Consider the following 15,401-nt stretch of genomic DNA (forward strand, 5'->3'; position numbering starts at 1 on the left):
GATGGCGTTATCAAAGCTCCCGCCCTCAATTTCATCATGAACTCTGTGGTACTTTTAATTTTTTAGACAATCCTCTTCGCTTTTAATCTAAGTTTAGTCCAAAATATATGTCTTTTAGCCATCCAAATGTAACCGATGATGCTATCCGATCTATGTACCGACTGAAAATAAAAGGAATATCACTAGTATAATGCAAAATATATGACATAAACTTTGTGTTTTTTTGATTATGAAGTCACGTGAAAATGTAATTTTACCATAGAATTATGTCGTTATATGACCATGTACGTGGTTTATTAGTCTGAGGTTTTTCCGTGTTGGAAAATGTTAACGCGGCTTTCGAATAAAAAGAGTAGCTTATGAACTGAGTGTTGAAAATTTCGAGTTGAGCGCATTTCGACATATTGAGGGTAACATTCAATCAAAAGTGCCGTAGTGACAAGTGTCAGAATTGAATCGGAAATAAAGTCGCGATTATTGTTATGTAGTTTTTTTATTTTTATGTTATACTCTTTAGGTAAAAGACATTGGTATTCTTTTACGTATGTTCATTCGACAAAGACTGATACCATATGTATGGCAGAAAACGGAAATTAAATATGAAGAATCTTTTTTAACGAGCGTACTTACATACATGAACCTGTTTTTTTTATACTTTCTTAAACCTAAAGAACTTCTTAACTTTTGAAACGAAATTAGATTCATAAATTGTTTAATAAATATAATTTAACGAATTAAATTATGATAGGGAAAGAATGTGTTACTATTTTTTTTAATGGAGGGAACAATTTTATTTTAAACGCAACTCAATTGATAAATCCATTTAAACTAAAGGGTAAACTCTTATTTTTTATATCTGAACCTATTCAGGCAACCAGCACAGTGTTGTTTTTGACTGACGGGTATATGGCCTGACGGCCTTATGGCCAGTTGATGGTAAGTGGTCACCACCGCCCATAGACATTTGTGCTGTAAGAAATATTAACCATTCGTTACGTCGCAAATGCGCTACCAGTCTTGGGAACTAACGACAGACGGGCTTGCACAAAGTCCTACCACCAAGTAAACACCGAGGCTAATAATAATAAGAAGACTTTTATAAACAAATCTGTTTGTTAAAGTTAATTACGTAATGTTCCGGTTTTATTTGTATTTTATCTAAGAAATGTTTGAGATTATTACTTCTTCGTTAACACAGTTCCAACTTTATGCTTCCATTCTTAATTGCAAGGGCAATTAGCATGATTTGAGTGCAATGTGAACGACCCATTTCCATAGCTGCTTCCGAGGACAGAAGTAAATCCGTACATAATATTTTATGTCCATTTATTGTTACAAGACAAATTTTCCAGTGTTCTAAACAGTGATACGGAAGTATGTAATAATTATTAAGTAACAAGATACTTTTTTTTCGGGACTATAGAGTTTTTAATGGAGCTTTTATGTGAATATAGAATCCGTTTTTTTAATTGGTATACGAAATATGAGTACTCAGAGCTGTTTGTTTTATTGGCTGTATAACAAGATACTTTTAATAGTAGTTGTTTTACTGCTAAGATAAGGAACTTATTAACAAACAGTGAGGCAAACAACAGTTGGTTATAACAAAATGATAATATATTTTTTGATGCTATCAAATAATCTTCCATTACATATATACGTACTTAAACAGTATTATACTTAAACGTTACGATTGAATGCCTTATGGTTTCCTGTCCAAGATAAGCTAAAATAAACACAGCTTAAAATAAACTTTAATAACATTCAAACAAAACAAAGCATTCGCAGGCATGAATCAAAACTGTTATTACATTTTAATGGACTTGCTTAATACTCAAGGTATCCAAATAAAGTATACACATAGGTGATTAATAACAATCATTCATTCAATCATTCATTGTATGCTAGGCTAAATATATTGAGATTGAAGATGGTATAGCAGAGTCGAGATGGGTCAGTGGTTAGAATAGTGGTTCAAACCAGGGATGTTGTGAAGCTCCGTAACCGAAACTATCGGATATCCGAAATAAAAATCCATCCGTAACCGAAACCGATAAAAAATATTTATTATAATTTTGTTTTTCATAGCCGTATTCATAAAGAGCTAGTTGTATTTTAAAGCTTTTAGTTTTTTTAGTATAACTGGTTATACAAGTTACCAAAACAATAGCCTGTAATTTTTGCTTTTACAATTGCTAATTAATCTAATATTCGTAACCGAAATTATCCGAAACAATCGGATAATACGAAATAATTTCATATCCGTAAATGTATCTGAAATCGGTAATTTTTTTTATACATCCACATCCAGATCCGAAACGACATGACCATAACATCAATCATTCAAATCCGACCACCACTGAGTGTACATGTACTTATGTATATATGTTAATTTATTTCGCGCTCGGCGGATAAATTACGTGAGGAAACATATTTAAGTTAGAGGATATTCTGCCATATGTGTATCCACTAACCCGCTTTGGAGCAAAGTCGAGAAAGGGGGGGGGAGTAGGAGGTCTCAATACTGTAGTAGAACATTTATAGGTTGTTACTTTTCATTTGCTCGGGATGGTCAATAGTATTTACCGGGCAAGGTTTGAATAAATTTAATAATGGAAATTGGCCTATATGTGATATATGGACTGTTTTATTCAGGAAATTTAAAGGGATATGAATGGAAAGGTCAAAACATTCACCCCCCATATTCACACTTGATGAAATTTTGGCCGTAAGTCGTCATCAATATATATACAGATTAATAAGAGTGAAGCCGGTCGCTTCCGGGTCATGTTCACTTCACGGTCGTGAGTATTAATCGGGTACGGTTGAATTATATAAAATCAACACCTAAATGCATAAGAGAGAGAGTCATTTGCTACCTCTCACTCACATAATATTACGGCTTTTAAAGCTTACAAACGATCGCAAAAAGGAACTCTGCAGCTTGGACTTACCATCAGAACTGGTTAATCTTATAATCGGTAGGTATAAGAAATTGTTCATATGTTTGTATATCAGAGAGTCTTGTATAATTAGATACTATAACATGTATTTATATGAGAAATAATCATATTCTATCTATGGTTCCTGTGATGTTGATATTGTTGTGATAAATAATAATAATTAGTTCTTTTTTTTTAATTTTTTTTTTTACGTCGAAGTGACTTGATCGTAGGGCTCTGTACAAGCCCATCTATATATTTATAACCCACTCATCAGATATTCTACCGCTACCAGTAATAGTAATATTGTGTTCCGGTTTTAAAAGGTGAATGAGCCAGTGTAACTACAAACACAAGGGACATAACATCATAGATCGAAAGGATGGTGGCGAATTGGCGATGTAAGGGATGGTTAATATTTCTTACAGCTCCAATGGCTATGGCCGTTGGTGACCAGTTACCATCAGCTGGTCCATTTGTCCGCCAACCTATATTATAAAAAGAGTAAATAATAAAAAATATAAATTTATTGCGGTCTGCTTCTCAACAGTTGCTGCTTATTAATTGAATTATTATATAATTGCAAGGTTCTTTCGGTAAATAATGCTGGTCAGCTTGGCTCTGATAGCAGCTCTGTATATATATATATCATCTATCTGATGATGATGTCCTTCTGGTGGCGGCCATCCTGCAGAGTGCTTACATGCGCGAGACGTTTTATAGTGTATACTTATTCTTTTACTATCATAATTCGATGGAATGGAAAATCGGACTCGAGAAGAAAACGTTCACACATGTAATCAACGGCTCGAAATGCTTTCCGAGGTAAGCGAGTGTGAACTCTGCTAACTTCCTGACTTCGGGATACTTTTGAGAATTTCTCAACAAAAATACCAATTTATTTTTATTGGCTCATCCCGTAGTTTGTACCCAGAACCTTTGAGCCTGCGGCTTTATAACCATAACTTCCTATGAAGCGAGATGGTCCAGTGTTTAGAACGCGTACATCTTATCAGATGATTTCGGGTTCAAACCCAGGCGAGCACCATCGAATTTTCGTGTACTTAATTTGTGTTTGTAATACATTTCGTGCTCCGTGGTGAAGAAAAGCATCGAGATTAAACGTGCACGTGTTCAATTTCAATGAAATTCTGCCAGCATCATTTTGGAATAAGGTCTAAACCTTCCCCTCAAAGAAATCGGTGTCCTTAGCCCAGTAGTGGGACATTTACAGGCTGTTACGTTAGTTTGCTTTACAATGCCCTATGTCGCATGCGCCATCAATTAAGTTGTTGATAGTACTGTGTCAGAAACCTTCACAAAGTCCCAATAATAATAGTACAATGTTTCAACTAAATTTCACGAACGAACCGTGAACAAAAACAAGTATCGTTTGTATATAAGTTGTAAAACGTTTACGTTTAGTGGCCGAAGTAGCGAAAACAAATCGAGATAGAAAAAGCTTTGTACAATTAGGTCCTTAAAGTATTTTCGAATAGATTATATACATTAAAAGCAAAAGTACCCACATACCGTATTGGACAACACCGCACAACCCGTATTGGAGCAGCGTGGTGGAATATGCTCCAAACCTTCTCCTCAAAGGAAGAGGAGGCCTTAGCCCAGCAGTGGGAAATTTACAGACTGTTAATGTAAAGCAAAACTAAAGGTACCACCGGTTCGGTTGTAGATCGTAATTCGAGGAGATTTTCACATTTTCATATACATACACATATAATATATATATATATATATATATATATATATATATATATATATATATATATATTGTAAACTAGAGCTAAACTCTATGTAATAGCTATAAAAAAAGATCTTACTTATATATGTAGAGCCAGGTAATATTTTATCTAATTAAATAAATAAATTAATCTATATTTTAATAAAATTTCAAACCCATTTGGTCTCTGTAAATCAATCTTCAAATAAGGGAGTAAGTAAGAGGAATCAGAGGATTACGATGGCAATTGACAAACTGCAGTTATCAGAGTGAAATAGAGTTTAAACCGATTACTCACACCTGCAGTTTCCTGCACTAAATCTTTCTCAAAGGCGTTGTGACTAAGAACAAGGATGATATCGTAGGTATTAAAGAAATATTTTGTGTTGTGAGTTTTATATAAACAATAATTCGATAAAGCAATCTTATGTATTAATAGCTTAAGCCGATTTTTGTCCCAGAGATTATGGGACGATAGCTGCACATAAAAAATCGGTTATGGTCTCATTTTAAGAGCTCCAGCTACAGATGTGCAAAAAATAAAGAGGATTCTTTATTGCAATTCACTAAATTGTTACGATCTAAGAAATAAATAATTTTAGAGAACGGAAAAAAATTAATGGCCGGTCAGAGAGCGGCTATGTAGAGCGGCTGTATAAGAAAAAAAATGAAAAAACGTAAACAAAATTAAAGTAAAATTCCAATTCTAACTTAACTAATTTATACTATGTGACATTAAAAATTATATTTAAAATGTTTTCATCATTTTGGTGTCAAATTTAAATAAGTGACTTGTAGTTTACAATGAAATGAAATCAAAATAAAGCTGCCATAGGTTTCGAAATTCCTAAAAAATCTTTGGAATAAACCGAAGTTTCGCGGGAGACCCATTAGTAGGTTTTAAAATAGTATAGTACCTAGTAAGTCATTGCATTTTTCTCCAAAACATTCATCTGATATAAGAAAGTAATAAGACCATTTTAAGAGCACACACATATTCGAAGTGCCGAGATGACAAAACGGGTGGAACTCGAATTGGAATTTACAGCAGTACTGAATTTTCGACGTATGAAAATAAGTAGTATGTTTGTCCGTCAACCGACATAAAATAAGCGTGATGGAATAAGTCCTACATTCACCTTCTAAAGAGGAAACGAGTCCATTTACCATTTATCGGCCGTTAATACGAGCCGCACTTAAAATCAGCTAGACATTTATATATAATTATTATTTTACAACTAAATTAAAAAGGTTAAATATACAATACAATACAAAAAATGTGTCGTATTACTTTTAAATAATAGCGCTGATGACAAAGCATTATAATTTAGACGATTTAATTATTAGTATAGCTAACAAAACAATTGCTAACTCGACAATAATGTTTCTAGTTCACTCAAACAATTTCATATAGATGTGTAGCAAGTCGGTCATAATTCATTTCCAACTGCACACTGTAATTAGTTTTTAAGTACGTTTCAAATTAAAACAAAAATTTAATTTTGTTTCAGGTACCGTATTCGACTGGAGTATAATCAAGATATCGTAATGACTTTCGTATTTGTTACGTTTGAATATTAACGGGTTTTGTGTTTAGACATGATAACAAAACCACTACAGACATGGACGGCGTGAAAAAAATACACTCGGGTACTTTGTATCGGTAAGTTTTTCTTTATTCTCAAAAATGGAACAAGAACTGCGTTGACCTGCCTAGTTTTTTTTTGAACGTAGACAGATGTGATCTAAAAATAGTTTGCATATGTTTGCCGATGTGTGTCTCTATTTATGGTTGTAGTTAGCCAAGGATGTGTTTTAATTAAGGCCCTTCTATTTATCCATGATATTCTATATTTGATATATATTTTAAATATTGAAAACAAGGCAGGTATGTTCTTTTTTCAGGTCATTTGTTTTTGTTACGAACGAAAAAAAATAATCGTTTGTATCATTAATCGTGATGGTTAAAATAATCCCTCAATCGTACTGATTACTTGTCTGATGCTTGCAGGCGTTCCAATTTTAAATGCAATCTGCATTTTGTTATAAAAACCTTTAACTGTACTTCAATAAAATATATTTAAAAAAATGTTGTAAATAGTGTGTCATTGTATAATTGACCTAATTTGAATACTTTTTTAAATAAATCATAACATGCATACAAAAAAATGTATATTAAAAATAATTCTGAGTATGAGCCTCATTTTTCATCTTAATATATTTTTTATCTAAGCAAACTCATTCTAAGGCCTCAGCTGCATGATTCTTTAATATTATAATTTGAATTTTCCAGCTACAATGAAGTAGCGTAGGCACGGGCTATTGAATGCATTTCAATAGTGCCTGTATTCAGACCGTGTCACAGGTTCGAATTATGTCGCTCGAGTTTGTTTGACACTCCTATAGGCATTAGTCTATCTAGGCTGTATACACACTATCAAGTAGCATATTGTGTTTTTTTTTAAATAATAATTTTGAAGTCATCTATGTATGAGTGTAATTAGATTCAATTTTCTCTGCATATTGTATTCGTAACATCGTATACATTTACAATATGTGTTTGTATGACTACGTGTACAATTTTTCTTTTTTTCTGTCTGCATTTATTCCTAGTCGGGGGTATGCTGGAAGAAATCTCTTCAAGGGATAAGCAAAGTACTATAGTTACAATATTTTGTTTTCTCTCGACAAAATCGTATGTTCGTATTATTTATTGTTTGTTTATTAAAGCGTAATTTATAGCTACACTATATTTTATCACATCATTCAAATTCCAAAGTTTTAAAATTATAATAGAAGTTTCTACAATAGAACATATACGTAAAATGACGGGTAAACTAACGTATCCAATAATAAACGACAATTGTATCGAAAGTTACGTCATCACCCGGTCCGTTGAAATTGCTGTTTAAAACTGGCCTACTATGAATTATTGTTCTTAATGTTACATTCAGACTGTATTTGACATTGAATTATGTTAGTTAATACAACTAACTCCAAAACTGTTTCTACAAAAAATTGAACATGATACGTGAAGCAGCGAGGTAAATTTTTAACTTAATTCTTGTGATAAAAGCTTTGTAATTACTTTGAGTTGTTGAAAACATTGATGCATTTTCGAATCTAAACAGTCAGTGTGTACTACAAATAATGTTGTATAACTATTGGTGACTATCTAAAGAATTTCAATTACTTGCAAATACATAATTTCCAACTCGTACTTACGTACTATTATTGTCTCACTAAACAAAACTGAAATCTTGAATTAACAAATCATAAATATATGATGCATTGCAACCCCGATCTAAAAAAGAGGTTTTATAGGTTCTTGATATAGAGTGGGCTTAGATACCACAAGCGGTCTGACCAAACTTGCGCGAAGTTTGTGTCTAATTTAGTTTGTGTTCGATAGGGCCAGTGGCCAGTTGTATCGTCGAGGGGTAAAAATGGCAAATTGTGCGATTATAAACTGGAAAAACTCTTCTAGGGTAGTAAATCGAGTCAATGGAGGTATTACCTTCCATCGATAAGTAATTTTGTTGTTGGCTGGGCTGACGTCACCCTAGGTGTAGAAAGAAGAGACGCTCGGTTTTCATAGAACATGCAATATCTAACATAATTCAAATCTGTGCGTTGAATACTTCAATTTTTCTTATTGTCTGTGTACATACAGCATACTGTAGCATCGTATTCCACAAACAAATGTATCAATTGCAATTCGGTTTTTAATTTGGTAACTGGTTTAAAAATAAAAAGTATCTTATTCGTTAACGAAGGCAGATACCCTTTTTGCTAGTTTATAATAATTTTAATCCCTGTATCTGTTTCATTCAATGGTATTTATTCCCATTTATTTATAATATAAGTGATGTTAGAAAGAATAGTTTTTTTTTAATTGCGCCGCTTTGGTCATTACACAATCAGAGTTTACCGTCAAGCTGCTTTGTACTGTTTTGTTTCATTATGAAGGGTGAGTCATTCAGCGTAATTAGAGGCATAAAGTACATAACTTATGGTAAACAGTATCATTGTATATGGGCGGTGGTAACATCGGCTGACCTACTAATGATATTTTTTTTTTACATAATAATTATTTGGTTTTACCGTCTGATATGAAATAATTTAAATATTCGACTGGCTAGTGTGAATAAAGCCTAAGCATTGTTTGTTCCAACCAACTAATGCTAGTTTAGGTTGTGCCGGCGGACAGACAGTTCCATTGTGTGTTCTAAGCTAGGATTATCCTAGCCAACCTGCAATTGTACTTGTTCTCGCATTTAAAAACAACCATTTAGGCTATACCTATAATATTTTTTTTATATTGTGCTTACGGGCTTATCGTTGAGTATGCAATAATATATCTATACCAATGTTATAAATGCGAAAGTAACTCTGTCTATCTAAAGAGTACTTTATGAGCCGAAAAACGAAATGGTTATCACGATATATTAATTACATAATCATATTCAATGTTTATAAGAACGATTTTGCGGTCACAGCTACTATTGTGATATTTACAAGGATTGATTGCTTTAGGTTTTCTCCAAAGCATTGTGGCGAGGTCCATAAGCACACGGACCGAAACTAATTTGTATAATCAATGTAGAATGATGACGTAACGAACGTTCGTATTCGCGAATATTTACATAATACTCGACATTCCCGAAAATTATTCGAGTACGATTATTACGATTTTTAATTATTTCTTTGGAATATTTTCATTCGTAATATAAATAGTTATTATTTTTTTTTTTGTAAAATAAAAATCGATGTATGTTAATTCTTCCTTAACGTTCAGTTACGACTGTTAAGGCCATCATGCCTACTCACACCTATAAATATTACATTTCAATACCACATCGCGCTATAAATTTTCACATTTTTCGTCTTAAGCAAATAACTTACAAGATACTGCATTTTGTAAAAATATTGTTGAATTAGAAAAAGAGTAGAAATATTTATCTATACTAATATTATACTCAGGTAACGTTTGTATGTAATATCCGGAACTAACGATCCAATTGTGATTTTATTTTCACTGGTACATAGTTACATTATTTCTGAGTTCTGTAAATTATATTTATATCATATCATTTTCATTAATAATAAATTGAACAAATGCGTCGCCGAGGCGGGTCGCTAGTCAGTATTAAAAGTACAGCTTTAGATTTATTCCAAATGAAGTTGTATTAAACCTCCAACCCCTAAAACACGAGTGAAGCCGCTGGCGACAACTAGTCTACAATATAATAATTAAAAATTTACTGTTACTGGTTTTAAGCTTCAGTAGCTTAAATCTTTTCTAAAGTTCTAATATCAATATCATTCAGGTAGACAATCTACCTTAAGTTCTGTCTGATGTTATTGATCCTGGCTTCGACGAGGGTTCTACATTTTTAATATACGACAGTGATTATCTTGGTTGATTTGCGATGAAAAACTTTACGCGAATTTTATTACAGTTTACCGTTTATACATTTTTATAAATCTCGAGCTGTGTAGGTAATATAACTGTATATCTAATTTCGCGTTTCTTTTAATTTTATTTTTATGAATCAGTTCAAGAAATTCATCACGCAGAGTAAATCCTATTTAGTGGTCGGACGGCCAAAAGCATTCGATTTGTTTTTTCTTTTTGTGTCTGTATAGATGATAGCATTTCGATTATTTAAAATGAAAAAAATAAAACCAGACAAGTGTTTAATATTTTTTAATGTATAAGTTCACTTGAACATGAACACCGCATTAGGCATGTGACGACGCGAGTACAATAACTAAATGTATTTATATATTATGTATGTATGTGTGTCCTATTTCCATTTCTCTATCTCAACACCACAGTATGGACCTATTCACAATGAACCTGTATAGAAAACTAGTTGTACTTGTGGCTTCGCCTGTGTATACATTTTATGAAGCCGTTATGAATTTCGTAATGAGTAATGATATTTTATACTTAGTAGTTAGGTAAGATAATTTGCAAAAATAATGGTTTTATTTAAATCGTCACATACGGCGCTGATGTATCTAATGTGGCGTAATGGATAGAATACTAAAAGTTTAACCGGAAATTGTGGTTTTTAATCCCCGGAAGCATCATGGGCGACTGAGTTTTCATGCGTTTTCTATAATTCAATTGCTCGATCGTGAAGCAGAATATTGTGAGGAAATTGCATATTTTGGGTAAAATCTATATGAGTACCCTTTTCTGCTTTAGCTCCTCTGTATAAGATGGGACTGGAGGATGTCCAGTTAAAAAGCAAAAGTGTAAATACGCGCAGGTGATATGCTTAAACATGATAACAAAATCCTAAGCCCAGGGCCAGCTTCACAGCAAGATAATCTTAGTCCTCGTGGTTGTAACGAGGTAACGCTGTATATAATATATGAAATATATAATATATGAAATATGTGCCATCATCATTTTGCGATGTAGTTCGATGGAGAAATATTATATGTGACAAAATATATAGGTTTCCTAACAATATTTTCGTTTATATTTGAGTACGATATCATATCAAAATATAATACGGATTTAAATCCGTCGTCTTTGGTTAACATTGACGTATTACATATATGGGCCGTTCATTAGTCTTCAGGTCTTTTACAGTAGACTTAACAAAATTACTTATTTCTGTTAATCAAACATATTTTAGACTGGAATTCGAGAATAATTCTTCAAAATTGAATTATAACGACTAGTGCGTAATAAATTTTAAAACGAAGGTACATTCATTTAAGTAACCTGAAAAAATATAATGGAATTTCCGTTGAATCCATTTTGTGTGAAGCGTAATGCATTTAGAATAAAAGTCGGTCATATTAAAACCGTATTATAAAGATGTAAAGATCTAAGTAGTGAGTTTTTGAATCGTGTACAACGGTTAATAAGCAGGCTCTTTGTTCGTTTAGGGTTCCGTATACCAGTATGGTTTTTTTTTATAACTTACAAATGTCTACAGACCCTTGGTTTATTATATTGATTAAATGAGGAGTTTGATGTGCCCGTTTTTGATCGCAGCATCCGCAGATATTTTAGTAATACAGTTTTAATTTGCTTCTGTGGTATTTTTTGTGACTTTTTTTATAATATTGTTTATATCAAGGCTATTTGTAGATTGTTTATATGTCATGAGATTAGTGAAATGAGTTTATAATTTTGCTATATGTGGAGGTTTAAGACATCTCGTATGCAGGTACCTGTTCGAAGTTTATCATTCGTATGTATGTGTACTAAATAATGTTTTTTAATAACCAGGTCCGAACTTGCCTGCGGAATACATTATTACCGACAGATAACTAATAATAAAAAAAAAAACTTTATATTTGATGTGGGAATCTAAATTCAAAAACAAACGTGAAGTGCATTAAAAATATAAATATATTAATACAGTACTTCTTTGAAGTCTACGTCATGTTTGCTTTGAATACATTTATTTATTTCTCATAACAGCTTGTAAATGACCCACTGCTGGGCTAAAGCCTCATATCCTTCTAAAAAGAAGATTTTTAAACTTTTTCCAAAACTCACTAATTCGTATCGGTCAATTTATTAAAAGGCAAAGCTATATTTCAAATCAAATGCAATTTCGTATAACGAAATTAAAATCTGCACAATTAATTCTAAATATAAACGACGATAAAAATACTTAGGTATTTAAGAACTGTTTCCAATCGACAACTTTTTTTATAAAGAACGAAGGTAAATTTTCTATTAAGGTTCTACCTATTGAATTAACATCGAAGGTTTATTTTCCTGCGGATTGATCGCCGGTTGATTGGGTAAAGTAGGAATTTTCCAGTAACAAGAGATCGTCTTCGTTCGCTACATTTGACTAGCGGTTATATATAGTGTTTAACCTTTATAATTACTTTATGTAAATAAATTTATAAGTAAGTAAATACAATTATATTTAACTGAGACTTAACTTGGTGTCTTTGTGTAAGCCCGTCTGGGTAGGTACAAGCCACTCATCAGATGTTCAACCGCCAAACAACAGTACTCAGTATTGTTGTGTTCCGGTTTGAAGGGTGAGTGAGCCAGTGTAACTATAGGCACAAGGGACATAGCATCTTAGTTACCAAGGTTGGTGGCGCATTCGGGATGTATGGAATGGTTAATACTTCGTAGAGCGCCATTGTCTATGGGAAGTGGTGACCAGTCATTAAAAAAAAACGCAATATATTAACGTTGCCCATGAGGTTATTAGTTAATATTGTGTTTTCTTCTGTCGAATGTTAATACAATAAAATATTAATGAAGAATGTTAATGTTAAATGCGTCAATAGCGCTATATGGTTTACGGGCCGCCTAGCGATGTAAAAAGTAGCAGGATCGATCCTGACCGCTTGGGCTATTGTCATCCCCACTCCTAATACAAGTGATAAGGTTAAAAAGGAGGTGTAAAAAAAAACTTTGAGCTCGATGTTAAAGAAAAACTCGCCATGTTTTTCTTTGAAATTTGCAGATGTTGCCTGTTTTTTTCCCACATTTGTATCCACCGATCCGCCCTGAAATGGAATGGTGGTGGTGGAGTTCTAAAACTTTTCATTACGATGGAAGAGACATTAATGGACTGTTACTTAACTTTCGTATCATTATTAAACTACAGAACCGGGATGGAATAAAAAAAAAAACTTAAAACTCGACAGGCTTAAACATCTCGTACAAGGGATTGTTTAATAATATTAAAAGCATATGACGATTAAAACTCCCATTGTTTCTTTAATGTTGCCCGAACATTTCCTGTACTTAAACTTGGAGGTATAATAAATAATCCCAGTTACTTTATTTACGGCTGTATTCACAAAATCTAACTAATTACTTAAAAATATTATCAAAAGGTTCTTTCAAGTTATTTTATAATACATATATTAATATAAATATGCGTTTTATTATTTAATATAGGAAGTTTAACTGCCAAATTGGCCACAAACATAATAAGCTGTGTTTCTACAATTAATCTTATGGATTAGTATTAGAACTTTAGTTAATATTCGAAGCGATCGTGTTTGAATTTCGCTCTTTTTAAATGACATTCGATTGTTTTTTTGTCGTAAAGTTTTAATTTAAATAATAATATGTATCTATATACATATTATTATGAAAATTGTCTCAAGTAACTATTTACTTGAGTCAATTTTCAAAGGAAAAACCTTTACATCTGATATTTTCTCAATCGAAAATAAAATCGTCAATCTGCGCTGAGCTTTCTAACGAGATCAGTGAATAGAATTGACACGCTAATTGAAAAAGTAAGAAGTTTCCATTTTTAATCGACGAAAATAAAAGGAGAAGTTTCTTAAGTCGACGCGTATTTATTTTTTTTTAATATCTCGGTTCAGCAAAGACTGTGATAGACTAAACTTGGAACAGTAATAAGTCGTATTTTTTGTCTCTCTTCCACTTGTTGGGTTTAATTTAACGAAACTAGAATAAAACTTTAATACTTTTAACTTTTAATAATATTTTATCTTAAGAACTAAAATATTCATCGTGGGTATTAAAGCTAAGATTATTTTCTAGATAACGATGTTTTAACACGAATATAAATTGTGCTTTTAATTGTGTAGATATTTGTGTGTATATTTTTAACTATTGCGTACAATAAATTAATATTATATTGTTAGACAAATTTATGTGCATCACATCACAGCACATACAAATAACACGTGATAAATAAAACTAAAATTAAAATTGATTCAATATTTTTTTATGAACTGACTATATTGAAGGATATACATATACATAGTAATTTTGTTTTATAATAAGTATGCACTTGATAGATCAATTAGACCGACGTAATTATAACCATATTGAATTCCAAAGGTATTCCAATATCCATCACGTAATCAATTATAAGCGAACAAAGATCATATAAAATTTATGAAGTAGTCTCTGCCAAGTATATCGCTATTCTGCCTTCGAAAGTGTCACGTTTAATAAAACGTCCTTAGCGACTGTCATCCTACCATTAACGAGCTACGAGTTATAACATCCAACAATTAAAACTTTCACTTTCAGCGTTTCGACAAAATTAAACCTAACTGCATACGTAATTTTAACGTGTTAAACGTACCTAAATAACGACAAGGTAACGCGATTTGTCTGAAATATTAATTTTTAAAATTGCGTATTTTTTTATTAAAAGACGGCTCGTAAAAGATTTTTTTTTGAGCTGTGGTGATTTTAAATATAGTTATAGTAAGGATTAATACTGTGAATGTGTAAGTTTGTAAGTATGGATGTATGGATGTTTGTTAATCTTTCACACAAAAACTACTAAAAGGATTTTAATGAAACTTTGCAATTATATACGTCAGATTAACACATAGGCTATAAATTGTAAAGATGTTGTGTGAATTGTCTAAGATTAGTCGGCTCCTGTTAATAATAATTAATAATAAGTTGAGTAAAAATTATCACAATAGTGATATACATATACCTACGCGATGTAATTCGTTTAGAATATTTCTATCAAAGAATTATTACGTTTACTATGGAAATAGTCGAAATGAAAAAAATATTTCGTTATAATATCCATGTATACGGATAATAAGTTTTTTCGTTTGTACATAAAATAATAGTTATTAATAGAAATGTATCAATGTCATTTTGTTTGCTTTTCCCGTCGATAAAACTATTAAAGTAAATTGAAACTCACATGTAGCTAGAAAAATTCTCGTCGAATTTTATTATGATACAAATTGAATATCGCAGT

General features: G+C 32.0%; 1 protein-coding gene across 2 annotated transcripts in view; it reads left to right on the forward strand.

Moving 5' to 3' along the window:
• LOC113393472 (catenin delta-2) overlaps positions 1 to 15,401 on the forward strand; it is a 72,451-nt gene that overhangs the window by 2,543 nt on the left and 54,507 nt on the right. For both annotated transcript variants that reach the window (XM_026630363.2, XM_064219067.1), the window contains exon 2: positions 6,192 to 6,343. In XM_026630363.2, the coding sequence (XP_026486148.1) occupies positions 6,303 to 6,343 (41 nt within the window). In that variant the 5' untranslated portion in view covers positions 6,192 to 6,302. The remainder of the gene's footprint in view (positions 1 to 6,191; positions 6,344 to 15,401) is intronic.

The sequence above is a fragment of the Vanessa tameamea genome, chromosome 26 (assembly GCF_037043105.1).
Source record: "Vanessa tameamea isolate UH-Manoa-2023 chromosome 26, ilVanTame1 primary haplotype, whole genome shotgun sequence".
Classification (NCBI taxonomy): domain Eukaryota; kingdom Metazoa; phylum Arthropoda; class Insecta; order Lepidoptera; family Nymphalidae; genus Vanessa; species Vanessa tameamea.